Raw genomic sequence first — 15,579 nt, 5'->3', positions numbered from 1 at the left:
CCAGGAGACTGGGCATATTAGTGCAGCTGGCAGAACCTTGCTTGGAATGAGATTCCCGCCGTCAAAAAACCAGATGTGGTGACACACACCTGCAATTCTGGTACTGAAGAGGTAGAGGCAGAAGGATTAGAATTTGGGTTATCCTTGGCTACACAACAAGTTTGAGGATAGCCTGGGCAAATGCTTAGTGACTTACACATGTGGAAGAGGTCTGTTTGTGATGAGGAACACACCCATTTCGTTGGGCTGTATTTCTCTCTAGACAGACAGACAGACAGACAGACAGACAGACACCAGGTCCAGCCCCAGGAAGGCAGGCATTACACATAGGTGGTAGTGTCCAAATTGTGTCTTAAGGGCAGGTTCAGCTCCATCACGTGGATTGCTCCCAGGGTAATCAGCAGCCCTTCTGTGTGCTCTTTAGCGCTCACATTGAATTATACTGGAATTCCCTCTTCAGATCCTCACGAAGTTCACAGCAGCAAAGAAATCACAGTCGGACATTATGGTATCATTTGAAGCCATTTTTGTTTATTTTATTCTAAACACTTATTTCTGTAAACCTGGCATCTCCTAAACAGTGCAAGTGATTCAGAAGTGACCGCAGAGAGAGACATGTGCACAAGACACAGTGAGGAAGGGCGGCCCTCCCACTCTGATCCTCTCGGGCTGTGTGTGTGTGTGTGTGTGTGTGTGTGTGTGTGTGTGTAAAGCTGCAGACATGCAGAGAGCAGAGATGCCTGCCATGCAACAAACCACTCATAAATCTTAAACCCACACCGCCCATCACACTGTGCACATTGGGATCACACAAAGCAAACCAGACCAAACGCCATAACAGATCGAGATGCAGATCAGCCGTAGAGAGCACCACATCGCCTCACTGCTGTCAGGGTGATCTACTCACCGCTCCCCACGTGCTGAAAACTCAGAAGGCATTCTAGAAGGCTCACTCGGCCCCAGGGGCTCTGCAGCCTCCCTTCCGTCATTATCATAGAACATATACTCCACAACCGGAACCCACATCTATTAAAGTTCTGTGTTCTCTAGGAATCGTGGAATAATAATGAGAATATCCACTTCCTGCCTTTTGTTTACTCAAGGGATGGCTCCCCCAAGTGATATCGGGGAGGGGGGATTCTAGGGAACGAACCCGGTGCTTCCCGTGTGTCGGGCAAGCGCTCTGTCCCGGAGCTCCTCCCATCAAATGACAGTGCTTCGTAGTAGCCTCTAAGTTTCAGGAAGTTGACGTTGGGCTCTCCTTTCCTAGGTTTCTGTTTCCCAGGTAATTGGGTATAAAGTTGTCTCATCCTTAAATAAATGTGAATAACGTTTCCACACCTACCACACTGGGGCTCAACAGGTAGCACGCAACAGGGGTCACTGGTCACTGGGACGTCCCAACAGTACGCTGTTTATTTAATGATTCCCTTGCCTTTGGCTTTAGTAGTGCGTGAGGGTGGGGTGGGGTGTCAGTGGTGGGGGTGCAAAAGAATGGATGGAGGGGGGACTTGGACGGATGACTTCATGCAACCTGTCAAACCTCTGAGCCCTGAGGTGCTTTCCCAAAGCATTGCCTGAGACCACAGTGACAAGACAGAGGGTGTGCCTATGGGTCCCTCCTGCTAGTGTTCTTGTGTGTCTAAGTTTCATAGCCTCTTTGTGGCTGGGCTCACTTTGGGGGTGCTCTAGACCTTCTTGAGCTGGTTAAAACCACAGAAGACACAACTAAAACCTGTACATAGACAAATGGTAGCGCCCCAGAGAATGTCTGCAGGATGAACTCAGAGGCACAAGAATGGGCTACCCACAGGGGGCTTTTTAAAAGAACGTTCTAGAAAGAGGTAACGTAGGCACATTAACCCACCTGCAACCCAGTTGAGAGAATTCCATGACCCCCACCCTCTTCCCCCGCCTCTGTGCCAGGCAGCCACAGCCCTAGCTCTCAACATTGTCAGAAAGGCCTTTGCCTCCTCTCCCCTACCGTGCCTGTTAGGATTTGCTTCCCGAGCCACCATGTAGTCTTCTTAAAACCTGCCTCCTGAGGTTATGGTGACCTTCTGAGCCCATGACTATTCATGAGGTCTCACCATCTGAGATCAGGCCCAAGTGGCCAGATTCCAGAGTTTAGTCTACCTTTCTTGCCTTCCGTGACTTCTCAGGTGCGGCTCTGCTGAGCTGTGTACGTGAGTCACCCTTCTCCACTGATGCAGCCACACCCTGTGCAGGAAGTATGCCAGCAGGGACAGATGTCTTTGACTAAACTTGCAGATGGTTCTGTAGCGGTCTCACCACCCAAGACTCTCAAGTGATTTATTAAAGGAAACCATGATGCGGTTCACAATCATCATCGAACAGCTGCAAATGGGGTTCATGAAGAACCCACACCCCATGCCTATTGTGGGAGGGCTTACCACCCTGGGGCATGAGGTGACTGTGCTCTCAGGGGGATCCACCAGCATCCAGCACAGGGCCTGACCCACAGACTAGGATGTACATGGCTGGGAAGATTTCTTTCCTTATTTCTTTTGATAAAACTCAAGAGCTGGGTGTGCACTGGTTTCCTGGGCTGCCCTTCCCTGTAGTGACTACCATCTCCATTCCAGGGTCAGATGCAACATTTGACTTCTAGGATCAGCTTAGAATCATGGCCTTTTTGGTTATACAAAGCGTGCACTTGTGTGGGGGAAGGGGCACCAAAGCTCTTGGCTCAGAGTTCTTGGTATGACCTCTGGGTCTCCTTTCTTTTCTTTTCTTTCTTTTTTTTTTTTTTGTTAATTTTTTTTCGGAGCTGGGGACTGAACCCAGGGCCTTGTGCTTCCTAGGCAAGCGCTCTACCACTGAGCTAAATCCCCAACACCCTGGGTCTCCTTTCTTGAGGGTGCCCCCAAAAGCTCTCCTCTGGATGACGGAGTCATCTTGTCAGCAAGAACTAAGGGCACCAAGTTTCAATCCCCTGCAGGTTGGGATTACAAAAGTCCAGGTTCCTGAGCCCGACTTGCCCACTAGATCTACTTGGTCTGAAGCCACCTCCTGGGTTGTCTCCTGAAGGGACACTACACTGTCACCTGGCTCCCATACTCTCCTGTCTTATATTCTCAACTTCCTCATTGTTACCTTCTGGGAAGACTTCCTCAATAAGTTATTTGCATCCAAGTCCTATTTCAGGGTTTGCCTCCTGAAAGTTCCACCTAAGACATAAACACAAGCCATGTGGGGTGACTCTTTCTGGGAAGGTGTCTGCAGCACCACCAGTTGGGGACAGCAAGAGTGACAAAAGAAATGGAGAGCCTTGTGCTAACACTACACCACAAGGTGACAGCTTACACACAGAGACACAGATCTTTGCTGAGAGAACACAGCTTCAGTCCTGGACTCTGAACCCTGGCGAATGGTGTCTGGGATGAGATGCTATTCTGAGGTTGACCAGTTGTCCATCCAGCACTTGCTGACTCCAGAGGAGGGTTCAGTGCCTGTCACATGAGTCAGGATGGCATGGAGCATCTGCTAGGAGGAAACCTGGTGCTCCATCCCAGTTCCTGCTGAGTCTCCCAGTGAGAGGTCCGTAAGAAAAAACACCGATGCTTCAAGCTCTCCGAACTTGACTCCAGGTGGTCACAACAGGGAATAAATGTCTTAGGTGACCCTGCCATACCCTTGGTGCTTTTTCAGTGCGTCCAGCTTGGTGGATTCATTTCACGAGGTTTCTTCAGTTTGTTTTATCTGCAAGTTTTTTTTTCTTCCTTCCCCAACAACAAGTTCCAGAGTTGAATAAGTTCTTCTCTTTAAAATTTGTATGCAGGTATATGTATCTCCAAGATTTCAGTGCTTGAGTGAGTTATAGAACTATTTAATAGAAATAATAAAACATTGATACAAATATAAAGACATGGTCAATATAAAAGGCTTACATTTATAAAAAATACTTTAGGTTAACAGTTTTCCCCTGAGGGTTGACCACACAATGTTGTATCCATAAATATTGCTTTGTTCTGTCTGAGTTCATCTCGTAAAGGGGAGTGGCGGTGGCCCCGGTCATGTGACCTGGCTGGAGGTGGCCATCTCAGGTCGGCACCGGGCTTGACAGGATGAGGAAGAGAACAGCATCAGTGGGGCCTCCGAAAAATCTGGAGAAGATTTCTTTCTTCCAAATATGGAAGATACAAAGATCAAGGACCTCAGGCTGGTGATGGGGACACGAGGGACATCACATGACTGGTGCGGTGGGGTCACTGGTTCTTCTGGACCCAGTCCCAAGCCTCTTCATTCTCTTTCCGGTTTTTCTCAGCTTCGATGATTTCTTTGTACCTTCTACGGAAGAAGCCCATCTGAAAGACAGAAGAGGCTCTACGTTAGGGCTGGATTTGGATACCAAGGCAGCCTGAGCCATGGAGAGGCAGGAGCTAGGCCTTCTTAGGGTTGGGGATGCCAGAACGTCTCAGGTTGCCACCCTGACTTCCTGAGGTCTCTGTCTCCCAGCAAGCTGTTCATCGCATGAGCAGCTGGGATGGCGTTACCACAGCCCCAGGTGCCGGAAAACCTCACTTACTGGGGGTTACTCAAAGGTACTTGGGGCAGTGGAAAAGATAAACATGTCACAGTCAATCAAGTCTGAAAAAGCTGCATTCTTCTAGATAGACTGTAGTACAGCAAAGGATCTGACCAGCCATGGGAGGAGCCACCATTTTTTAAGCTGATTTGCTGTTTTCCCTCCTGTAAGTGTATATGTGTTTATGTGTGTATTATATGTTTACATATGTGCATATGTGTTTATATGTTTGCATGTGTGCAGGTGCCTATGTTTATGTGTGTACTTGTTTATGTATATACGTATACATGTGTGCTTATTTGTGTATGTAATAACGTGTATGTGCACATATGTGTACAGGTATGCATGTGTTTATGTATATATTGTGTATGTTTGTGTATATATCTGTGTGCTTGTGTGTATGCATTCATATGCTTGTATTTGTGTATATGTGCATATGTGTGTATGTGTATGTATGTATTTGTGTGTGGAGGTCAGAACCAGGTGCTGTTCCTCAGGAGCTGTCTGCTTGGATTCTGAAATGAGTTTCTCAGTGTCCTGAGCCACGCCAAGTAGGTCAGGCTGGCCAGAAAGTTCCAAGCTCCAGGGATCTCACAGCACCTGCCCCCGCAGCACTAGGGTGGCGAGCATAGCCTGGCTTTATGTAGGTGTTGGGATGGGCAGAGGTGCTTTTTTTTTTTTTTTTTTTTTGTTCTTTTTTTCCGGAGCTGGGGACTGAACCCGGGGCCTTGCGGTTCCTAGGCAAGCGCTCTACCACTGAGCTAAATCCCCTGCCCCGGCACCGTGTGGCAAGCATTTTACCAACTAAACGATGTCCCCAATTCTTATACAAACTTACTAATGTCCTGAGAGACAGCAGCCACAGAGGACCCATTTGACAAATACTGCTCTCCCATAATAAACTTTTCAAAGTATCCACAGGATCCCTTTCCTCCTTCTCATCTAGAACTTTCTCTCCTCTCTGTGGCATTTGTGGTATATCTATGCTGGAGTCAACAGCATGGACTACCCCAGGGCTGGCTCTGTATCCTGATGTAGGCTGGCAGTTTTCTCCAGTGCAGTACTCAGAAGACTTCTCTACCCCAGCCCTGAGGCTGCGCTTGGCCTGTTCATGAAGTGTTTTGCCCACATGTGTGCATGTGAATGTCACAGGCCAAAAGGCTTGCTGAAAGGACTTGGAGTGGCTAATGCAATGACTATACTCACATGTCCATCCTTGCCACCAACAAAGTCAAGGTGCTGTCCCCTCCTGCAGACACCAGAGCAAGTTCTCTCCTCTCAAAGAATCAACCCAGCTGCACACAGACAGCCTTCAAACTCCACTATCATCTCCAGAACCCCAGGCTCTAAGAGTTCTGATCCTGACAGTCAACCTATGGGTGATTATGTGCAGGGAGGGCTGAGTGTGGCAGTGCAGGCGAGGCAAGTGCACCTGGAATGGGGCTTCCCAGATGTCATAGAGAGGCTTACAAGGACCTCTTCCCAACAGATGGCAGTAGAGGGTCTTATTTTAACAAACCCGGATTTTTCAGGCAGATGAAGTGAAAGGTATGGAGGACAAAAGGGAAGAGGATTTGGGAATGATTTAGTCATGTAGTACCTGTCTAGTGTGCACAGGGCCATGGCTTCTGTTCCCAGTACCCCCCCCCCCCACACACACACGTATGCACACACAAAGAATGAATGGATGAATGGATATTAGTATGAATATTAGTTTTTATGGCCACCACACTGTATGATACCTTGTGCCAACTAGGGTTCAATGTCACCCTTCCTGACCATCTAGCAAGTAGGTCCCATGACCGAGACACCTACCTCAATCAAAGCTCTTTACCTATTCTTAGGGAGGGGCAGCAAGACCCTTCAACCTGTCATGTGCCATGAATGCTGCTTGGCTGTTCCTATCTGCTCCTATGGCCAGGATTTCAGCCCCAGACGCCTGGGCATTTAAAGGACTTCAGAGTTAAATGTCTGAAGGAGGAGTCAGGACTTCATCTATTTATGTGAGCAGAAGCCCCACCTCCTTTCTTCCTTCGGTCATCTTTACAGATTATACAAACTGGCTGGTAGACAGCCTACCATGGCATATCACAAGGGTTGTAATCAGAGCCTTCAGGTAAACTCTGAGAATCACACATGTGTGTGAGTGTATGTATGTGTATACAACATGTATGTGCAAATGTATGTGTACATGTATATGTGTGTATATATATGCATACATATACACACATACATATATTTTGAGAGTATGTCACTGTATAACTCTGGCTGGCCTAGTATTTACTATGTAGACCAGGCTGGCCTCAGGCTCAGAGAGACTCACCAGCTTGGCTGAGAACCCAAATATTGAAGGGAGATATACACAGTCAACACAAAGTAAAAACAAAATGACCCTATTCTTAACAGCTGACACATTAGTAGCATGATACGTTTTACTTTTAAAGATTGCTTCTGGGCTGGCCTGTTGCTTTTGGCATGAGTCAGGTCCTAGATTCAATCCCTAGCTGTAAGCACCAAAGACTTTTCCTCTTGCTTGAGGCATGGGGATGGGGGCAGATTTAAGACTAAGTCTAAGGCATTAAACATGATGTTTTGATACATATATCCAATGAGAAGTGTCTACTGTGATCAGGCTAAAGAACTCAGCCAGCGACTCATATGGTAACATTTGTGCTTCAGTGTTAATCTTAGCAAACTTCAAAGGCCGATACACACTTTCTATTTCAGGTTAAAGGATGGATACACTGTCAAGCAGAGAAAATTAGGAGAACTTGCAGGACTTGATGTGCTTTTCTCCCTTGCAGGCCTCCCTTGGGCATGCACACTCGCTTTTGTTAGCACTATTTGGGGATTTGGGGGAAAAATTCTGAAAAGTCTTGGGCGGTCCACTCAGCCCACCCTGAGCCTTCTGAGAAATGATTAACAAGAGGCATACCCTGTACCCATAGCGACCCCACACTTCCAAACCAGTGGAGCCAGTTATTTTTCCTGAGTCCTTTCTGGAATCTTCCAAGGAGGGGTCAGATGTTTTGTTTATAGTTATCCTGTTTGAAGGAGAGGCACGCCTCCTTTCAAGGTTTGTTCAGCTGGAGGCCTGGAGAAGCAGAGTCGCAAAGAGCAGCTCCCCGTAGACTAACACGATGTGTCTCCAAGCCTGCCAGAAAACCGGCAGAGTAGCAGATTCTCCCTGAGTGCCTTGGTTAGGTGGGTGCTGGGTGAATCAACGAAGCTGGGTGAGGTACTCAGTCCTGTGGTCCAGTCCACTTCAGGGTGATAAGCACAGCAGATCATGCCAGGGCATCTAGTCTCTTGGGGGTGCCTATCTGTGCAATGGCATTTGGGGTGTTTCTTGGGCAGTCATTCCAAGGACCTTGGGCACATTCTTCCTTGGACTAGCACTGGACCTTGTGTTTATGGGCCTCTCAGTTCTTCGACTGTTTATGTAGCATGTCTCCATCTCGAGATGTTGAGGACCCAGTATCAGACCAATATTTATTTCCAAATATAAACCAGACCCACAGCACGTTTGGGGCACATGGTTTTTAATGGGGTGGGGGTACGGGTCTGTGTGTGTACACGTCTACACAGTCTTTTGAGAAGTCTGGTTTGGAGGCAAGTTGGTGACCCCAGTGGCCTCTGGAGCAGTTGCCAAGCCTCACACATATTCTGTGCCACTTTGCAGAAGTCCATTGCTAAATATTTTTGTTGTTGAGTTACAAGGGACGTCCTCCAATAAAAACCGTGCTCTCTAAGAAAGTGTGAGAATACCAGGCTCTTGGAATAGCAGATGATGGAGGCCTCCAAGTAGCTCTTTTCAGGGGGGAGGGGCAACCAAACTCTTTCTGTACCCTGCTTCTATGTCACTTGGCCAGTTGGGACTGGGTCCTCCTGGGGAAACAATGACATGCTGGAGGGTCCTTGGTTGAGGGCAGGGGATGAGCTCCTTCACTGAAGGGGTGGCCTGTGTGCCTGGCAAACTGCAAACAGAAAGAGTGGTCTGGGGAAAGGGGGAGAGGGAGGCAGAGAAGCATTTTTCTCCTAAAAGGCAAATGCCCAAGTCTGTCTGTCTGTACCTCTCTCTCTCTCTCTGTCTCTCTCTCTCTGTCATTCTCTGTGTGTGTGTCTCTCTGTCTCTCTGTCTCTGTCTCTCTCTCTTTCATCTCTCAGGCTGGTGTACTGAGCTGAAGTTGTTTCTCAGATATGCTAGCCCCATGCTCTTGTGTCTCTGAACGATTCGACCTTCCCATAAACAGGCCTCTAGGAAGAGGCACCAGGCTGGGGTGTCTTCCAGCCCAGCCAGGAGCTGGCGCAAGCGAGAGGGAATGCTTTTGGATTTTCTGCCTTGAAAGAGTTTCACGTTTCAAAGTCTTCCTCCTGCACAGCGGTTTGGCAGGCTACCGTAATCCTCGCACATCAAGTTTAAATTACGGCTCCAGTGTCCATGGACAGCGCAGCTCTGAGAAGGTTGACTGGGATCCATTTCAGCGCTCTGCTTAGCTTGGGGCCTAGCTGTGGATTTTGTGTAGGAGCCAGGTCCTTTTGCCGCCAAGCGTGAGAGTCTGGGCCATAAGCAGGTCCTTTAGGAAGGTTCGGGGGAGCAGTAATGGCAGGGGTAGCGGGGGAGGCTGGGTGGGCTGAGTCCAAGGGCAAGGACTGGGGCTTAGCATCATGGAGAAGGCATTTGTGAGGCCCAGAGGGGCTAGAATTTCAGAAAGATGGGAACCCTACAGGATACATGCCACAAGGGTCAGGGGCCAGCGAACCAGGCCAAATCGTATTTGCTCCTCTCTGCCACTAAAGTACCTTTCTCACAGGGTTTCAAGACAGTATGAGGTCTGTTGTTTGCCTCTGCCCAGTTACCAGGAGCGTAACACCTAGCAGGGACCCAATGCTACCTTTCGAATAGAGACATCGGCCACTCGTGAGTGTGAAGCGGGTAGATCCACAGGCCTGTGTAGTACTAGGAAGCCCCAGTCAAGCCAGCTTTCCACTGAACTTCCAGTGTCACACCAGTGCACAGTCTTGGGACAACCACTTTTGGCTCATGTATATAAGACACAGATGACCAACCACAGGCAACAACATGCAGAGTCACTCTGAATGGGAACTCAAGAGGTCTCCTGGATGTTTCAGTGGGTGCCTGACGGCCTGAGTTCAGTCGCTAGGACCCAACAGTAGAAGGAGGGGACCCATTCTTGCAAGTTGTCCTCAGACCAACACGCCCTCCCTCAACTCCCCACAAAATAAATATTTTACAAGATTTAAAAAAAATAATAGAAGGAAATAGAAGTTTCCATACAGGAAGAGGACCTGACCTCTGGCCATCTATCCATTATGTGTTTCCTGGCCAGCTGGGTGGCAGATGCCAGCCGGAGCTTCCCTGGAGGGGAGTGGAGGAGATTACATATGGAGTATGGTAATAAGCCTGAACTGGTGAGGTCAGGCAAGCCAGATGTCGGACTGGACTTAAGCCAGATTTCAGCTGGATTCTCTGCGCTGTGCCATCAGTGTGATATTAACTTGCTACCCGATACCCATAATGCATTATTTTTAGGTAGGGATCAGAGTTGACAAAATGTCTGCAGCCCAATATTCTAGGGAATGTGGGTCTTTAAAAATAATCCATCATTTCAAAACTGCATTGTCTAACCTCCTCTCCACTCGATACATAGTCAGCCCTTAACCAAGATGTTTTTTCTCATGATCTCTCATCCCTCTTTGTGTAAGAGCGGGACTGCTTTATGGCCATTCCTGACAGTGGACAACCTTGTCATGCGAAGACTGTACTCAGAATTTTTTTAAAGATTATAATTAATTTTTGTGTTCTCACGTGTGCACGTGTGCATGCCACAGCGTGCATGTGGAGATCAGAGGACAACTCGTGGAAGTCAGGTCTCTTCTTGCACCCTGTAGGCTCCGGGATCACACTTAGGTTGTCAGGTTTGGCAGGAAGCACCTTTGCTGGCTGAGACATCTCAGCAGTCGTACTTTTATCTTTAAAATTAATTAGTCTAATGCGTAGTCGTGTGTGTGTGTGTGTGTGTGTGTGTGTGTGTGTGTATGTGTGTGCGTGCATGCCTGAGTGCATATATATGCATAGGTGTGTGCCTGGGTGTATACATGTGCCTATGTGTGTCCAAGTGAATACATGAGCGTGCCTGTGTGCCTCACCTTCTGAGAGCTCAGAGCAAATGGGTGTGTCGCACTGAAATAGCGGCTTAGTTGCCCCTTGAGGCAGGGGGGCAGGGTAGAGAGGCAGTGTAGGAAGCTTTACACAAAGGCTGACAAGTTAGCACATAAAGGAAACCAGTTGGCAAAGTTGAAGGCTGGAGACCCTCAGGAGAAGGCCAGCTAGAACCAGTTGGGACCGCTGCAGAGGTATCTGAAGGTGACCCGTGGTTCATTCTAATACGAAAATACCACTCCTCGGTGGCAGGAACCCTGAGGTCTATCAGCTGACAGGATTCGAGAAGGTAGGCATGATGTGCCATCATGGATTTAGAGAAAAGTGAAAGTCCTTATAACAAGGGTCCTTATAACATGGAGTCACCCGACTCCTCTGCCTCATCTCAAACAAGAGCCTCCATGTAACTCCCCGGCAGGTTGTGGGGACCATGAGAAGGCTGTGGAGAGTCTTCGAGGCATCAGAGAGCAGCATGCGTCTGCCTGCATTCACTCTGATCCAGGTACCAACAAGGCTCAGGGATACATGATCCCCCACGCTCGAGGTCACCCTGGACTCTCACTGCCTGGCATTAGACCCGTAGCCAGGGTGGTAACAGCAAGTTCTATGCAACAGTATTTTAAAGCAGGGAAGAAGCACGCATAGCCTCTCTCTTGCCCTTCAAAGGAGAATAATGGGCCTACTGTGTGGTGCATACAAGGTTGCCCTTCAGTTCCCTTCCGTAGAAAAGAGGCCGTGACCTGTAGCCTGTGTGGGGCTCTTATCATGGTCTGTCACCACACTCTCTAAGCAAAGCTACACCAGTGGTGGCAGGCATTAAGAAGCAGGAGAGGACAGGTAATATGATGTTCCTGGGGTGGCCATTAGGACGTCATGTGGCCGGCCAGCCAGCTGAGGGAGCAGAATGGGAGTAGCCATGGCACTCCCTGCTTTGTCTGGGTTCATGAGGCTGGAGCAAGAGTGCTTTCTTCTCAGTCCAAAAGCCCCCAGGAAGGCAGATTCCCCACCCACCACTGGCCTTTTCAGACTCCAAACACTGAGCCTTGTTCACCCACAGGCCAGAGGCCCTCTCAGCAGGAAGGAGCTGGACAAGGAGGAGAGTTAAGAGTCTATCTGGCCATGTAGGGTAAACAAATGGCGAATTGGAGGCTTCAAAACAGAGGAAATATCTGCTGTTGGCGAACAGGGAAACGAACGCTAGACATGCTGTGAGTCGGGGTGGCCTTTCGGGAGGGCAGCTTACAATGGGGGCGACATCCCTCCATGCCTCTGCTCCCAGGGTCTCGTTCTAAGGACACAGTGAAGGATCTGTTCAACTTTCCGTCTTTTAAGGTCAATCACACTGGCAAGTTTATGTTCAGTACAAGTTGTGTTCAGCCAGGGACAATATTGGTTCTAGGGCTGGGGGGACTGCAGACTACAGAGTATGCACTGTCATTATGATGTGGCTGGAAATGGACTCCAAACAACTCAGGGAGAGGTTTACAGGATTGCTGCCAGGGAGTAGCAGGCCGCCAGATAGCACAAGGGACATCTGACATGTGTGGGTGTGGAAGGCGGACATATTTCCATGTGATACGTGTCATGCCTTTCCTTCAATCTCCAGACCCTCTTTCAAGTAAAGTACCACTGGTAGAGTAGTAAAAGACACAGTTCCCCTGGGGCTCTAGACTATATATGCTAAAGTGTATTTGTCATACATAGAGGTTTCCAGATTGAGTTGAATCCTCAGGGGATGATTCGGTTGGTGATCATGAAGAGCCAAGTTCTGAACCCATGTGAAAAGACACCAGGCAGGCTGGCCCTGTTTCACAACCCCTGCTGGGTAGGCAGAGACAGGCAGACTCCTCCCTGGCCAGCCATTTTAGCCTCCTCTGTCTGCCCCAGGCCAAAGAGAAACCATGTTTCAAAAAAATGAGGGTGAAGGGCTGGGGAGATTGCTCAGTGGTTAGAGCACTGACCGTCCTTCCAGAGGACCTGGGTTTAGTTCCCAGCACCGACATGGCAGATCACAACTGTCTGTAACTCCAGATCCAGGAGATCCAAACCCCTCACACAGAAAGCAAAACACCAATGCACATGAGACAAGAATAATGACGCTGGAGAGTTGATTCAGTGGTGAAGATGCTCACCAAGCCTGACTGACTGGCTCCTGAAAGTTGCCATGGTGTGTGAATGTGCACAGACAGGAACTGAACCCATGATTCCCACTACATCTGAACAGACACTGGGTCTATTACTGGGTGTAACTGAACTAGCAAATTGTCCATGGGTAAGTGTGTGCCTCCTTACCTTTGGGTCAGGCTCTGCATGTCTCTTAGTGAGTGCCCATCTAAAAATCCACAGTACCTAAGCTTCCTCATCCCCCTCCAGACGGAAGTCACAACTAACACTGTCCTCAGCTGTAGTCACCTCTGGACTCTAGGAAAAGCACTGTTGTTGTCACACCACCCATCCTGAGAGCGCTCCCTACACAGGAGAAATCATCTCATGGGAGCCCGCAATGGCGGCAGCAACTGTGTCAGGATGGGTTTAATTCTCTGAGGATAGATAAGAGAGGGAGATTGAGGTCCCTTCTCTCTCTCTAAGGTGGTCTGAGAGGAGGCAAGATTCCATCTTCCACCTGAAGGGGCTTCTGACTGCCTTTGCCTGTGTACTGTGCAGGGAATCATCTTCCAAGGTTCCTGGGGAGGCCTGAGACCTGGTGTCCTGAGTGGGAAATGAGCCGGCGTTTGTGGTCCCCAGACTTACCTTCCACAGCAGCACAGCCAGCAGCAGAAAAATGAGGATCCCCACCAGCAAACTGATGGCGATGATCCAGCCCACGACGTAGCCACGGGGTTCCAGGTTGTGCAAGGCCTCGAAGACCACCTAGGAGGTACCGCAAGGGTGAGAGCGTGAAACCGAGGTTCAAGTCTGGAAAGAGCTGTAAAGGTAACAACCCTGACTTCAAATATCACCAACTGAACAAGAGCATGGTGGAGAAAGTCGGGAATTAGACGACAATCTTCTACCTCGCATTCGGCTCTGAAGGAAAGAACACGGGGTTGCTCAAGCAGTGAGTAGTTCCCAGCTCCCGAATCAGTAGGTCCCTTAGTGTGGAGTTACTTGTTTAGGACCATTTGCCCTAATAGAGTGTGAACTGCACAAGGGCTAAGCCACCGTCTCGGGTCTCACAGCTGTGCTGTGAAAAGGAATTCGCTCAGGATGTGTTGTCATTTCTAATTTGAGCCACATGCAATTGGAGGATACGGTGATTTGAAAGAAAATGGCCCCCAGAGGCCCACGAGGAGTAGCCTTAGAAGGTGTGGCCTTGTTGGAGTGGGTGTGGCTTTGTTGGAGTGGGTGTGGCTTTGTTGGAGTGGATGTGGCCTTGTGGGAGTGGGTGTGACCTTGTGGGAGTGGCCTTGTGGGAGTAGGTGTGGCCTTCTTGAAGGAAGTGAACATTGTGGGCAGTCTTTGAGGTCTCGGATGCCCAAGCCATACCCAGTGTAGCAGTTTACCTCCTGCTGCCTGTGGCTCCAGATGTAGGACTCTTAGCTCGTTCTCCAGCACCAGGTTTGCCTGCAGGATACCCTGCTTCCTACCATGGACTAAATGGACTAGGGGATAATGGACTAAACCTCTCAACTGTAAGCCAGCCCCAATGAAACGCCATGGTCATGATGTCGCTTCACAGAATGACTAAGAAGTCTTATCCCATTGAGGAACACTTGCTTCTTTTGATGTATATGTATGTGTGTATCGGGGTGTGTATATGTCACATGTATACAGGTGCCCTCAGAGACTGTCCTAGGTCAGCTTTTGAGAGCCAAGTGTGCATCTCTCTCCAACTCTAGAGACACTGGGACGTCAGTTTGAAATGGATTACAATGGAAATATCACATCAAGGAACTGGTGAAGAGGTCACGGTTCCTCTTGCAGGAGAGTGGGGCCTTTGCCATTCTGTAGGCCATGCTGAATGCACTCCTTGGCTCACTTCTAGTCTCACAGGTCAGAAGGGAGAATGGTTTTTTTGGAACCCAAGTGTCACTGCGCCTCCTTCTTACAAAGAAAATGCCAATCTGGTTGTTTTTAGTTCCTTGTCACTATTTCTGGAGTGAGGGAGGGGTGCTGAGTGATGTGGGTTGGGGTGGGGTGGTATAAATAGTTAGTTGTCCATGAGACAGTCCGGCTCTTTGGTTTCACATGTAGAACCCTGAATACAGAACTTGTCTTAAGGGAAACTCAGTGGAGCAAAGAAAGCTCTTCTAACAGGGGAGCAAGCTAGGGGAAATGGCCTAGGAACCCCAGCAGGCACCTTGGGGGATGGGGTGGTGTAGTCGACAGCCAGGTGGTTTCTCTGAGCTTGTTTTTCCAAACCTGTGTATCAAGAGTGCTTCAAGCCCTCCCTAGAGGTTCAGACAAAAGTCAGCCAAAACTTCTGGGCAGACAAGAATCCCGAGCCAGCTCTGGACTCAGAGAGGGGTTAGTTGTAAGGCCTAGGACACTGCACTGAGACCTCTTGGCAAAGCCACTTTGGAGGTCTGGCTATGAGATGAGAGCAGCCACTACAGTTTAGTCTGGCGGATTTTGTAAGAATGCCCTGTCATGTCCCTGGAATGCTACTTTGTGTCTTTGCTTTTTTTTCTCAGAGATGTCCTTGGCCCTCTTGGATGTGAGCTCTAGGCCTTGGCAGATCTGTCTCTTGTATCCCGACAGCAATAGATTCATCTGTGAGTGATTTGATCACATGCAGTGTGCCGAGAATGCCAGGGCTACACAGAGAAACCCTGTCTTGAAAAAACAAAAACAAACAAAACAAAACAAACAGACCCCCAAGATAACAGCAAAGAAAAACTGCTTT

The 15,579-nt window shown here is 48.9% G+C and overlaps 1 protein-coding gene across 4 annotated transcripts in view; it reads right to left on the bottom strand.

Moving 5' to 3' along the window:
• Nucleotides 1-509: 509 nt before the first annotated feature.
• The window catches only part of Itga9 (integrin subunit alpha 9), a 308,053-nt gene continuing 292,983 nt past the window's right edge, over nt 510-15,579 (bottom strand). For all 4 annotated transcript variants that reach the window (NM_001420002.1, XM_039082700.2, XM_039082701.2 and 1 more), the window contains 2 exon segments: nt 510-4,328; nt 13,485-13,604. In NM_001420002.1, the coding sequence (NP_001406931.1) occupies nt 4,230-4,328; nt 13,485-13,604 (219 nt within the window). In that variant the 3' untranslated portion in view covers nt 510-4,229.

This window comes from Rattus norvegicus, chromosome 8, assembly GCF_036323735.1.
Source record: "Rattus norvegicus strain BN/NHsdMcwi chromosome 8, GRCr8, whole genome shotgun sequence".
Lineage (NCBI taxonomy): Eukaryota > Metazoa > Chordata > Mammalia > Rodentia > Muridae > Rattus > Rattus norvegicus.
Note: the sequence above shows the minus strand (reverse complement) of the source record. Positions and strands in the feature narration are given on the sequence as shown.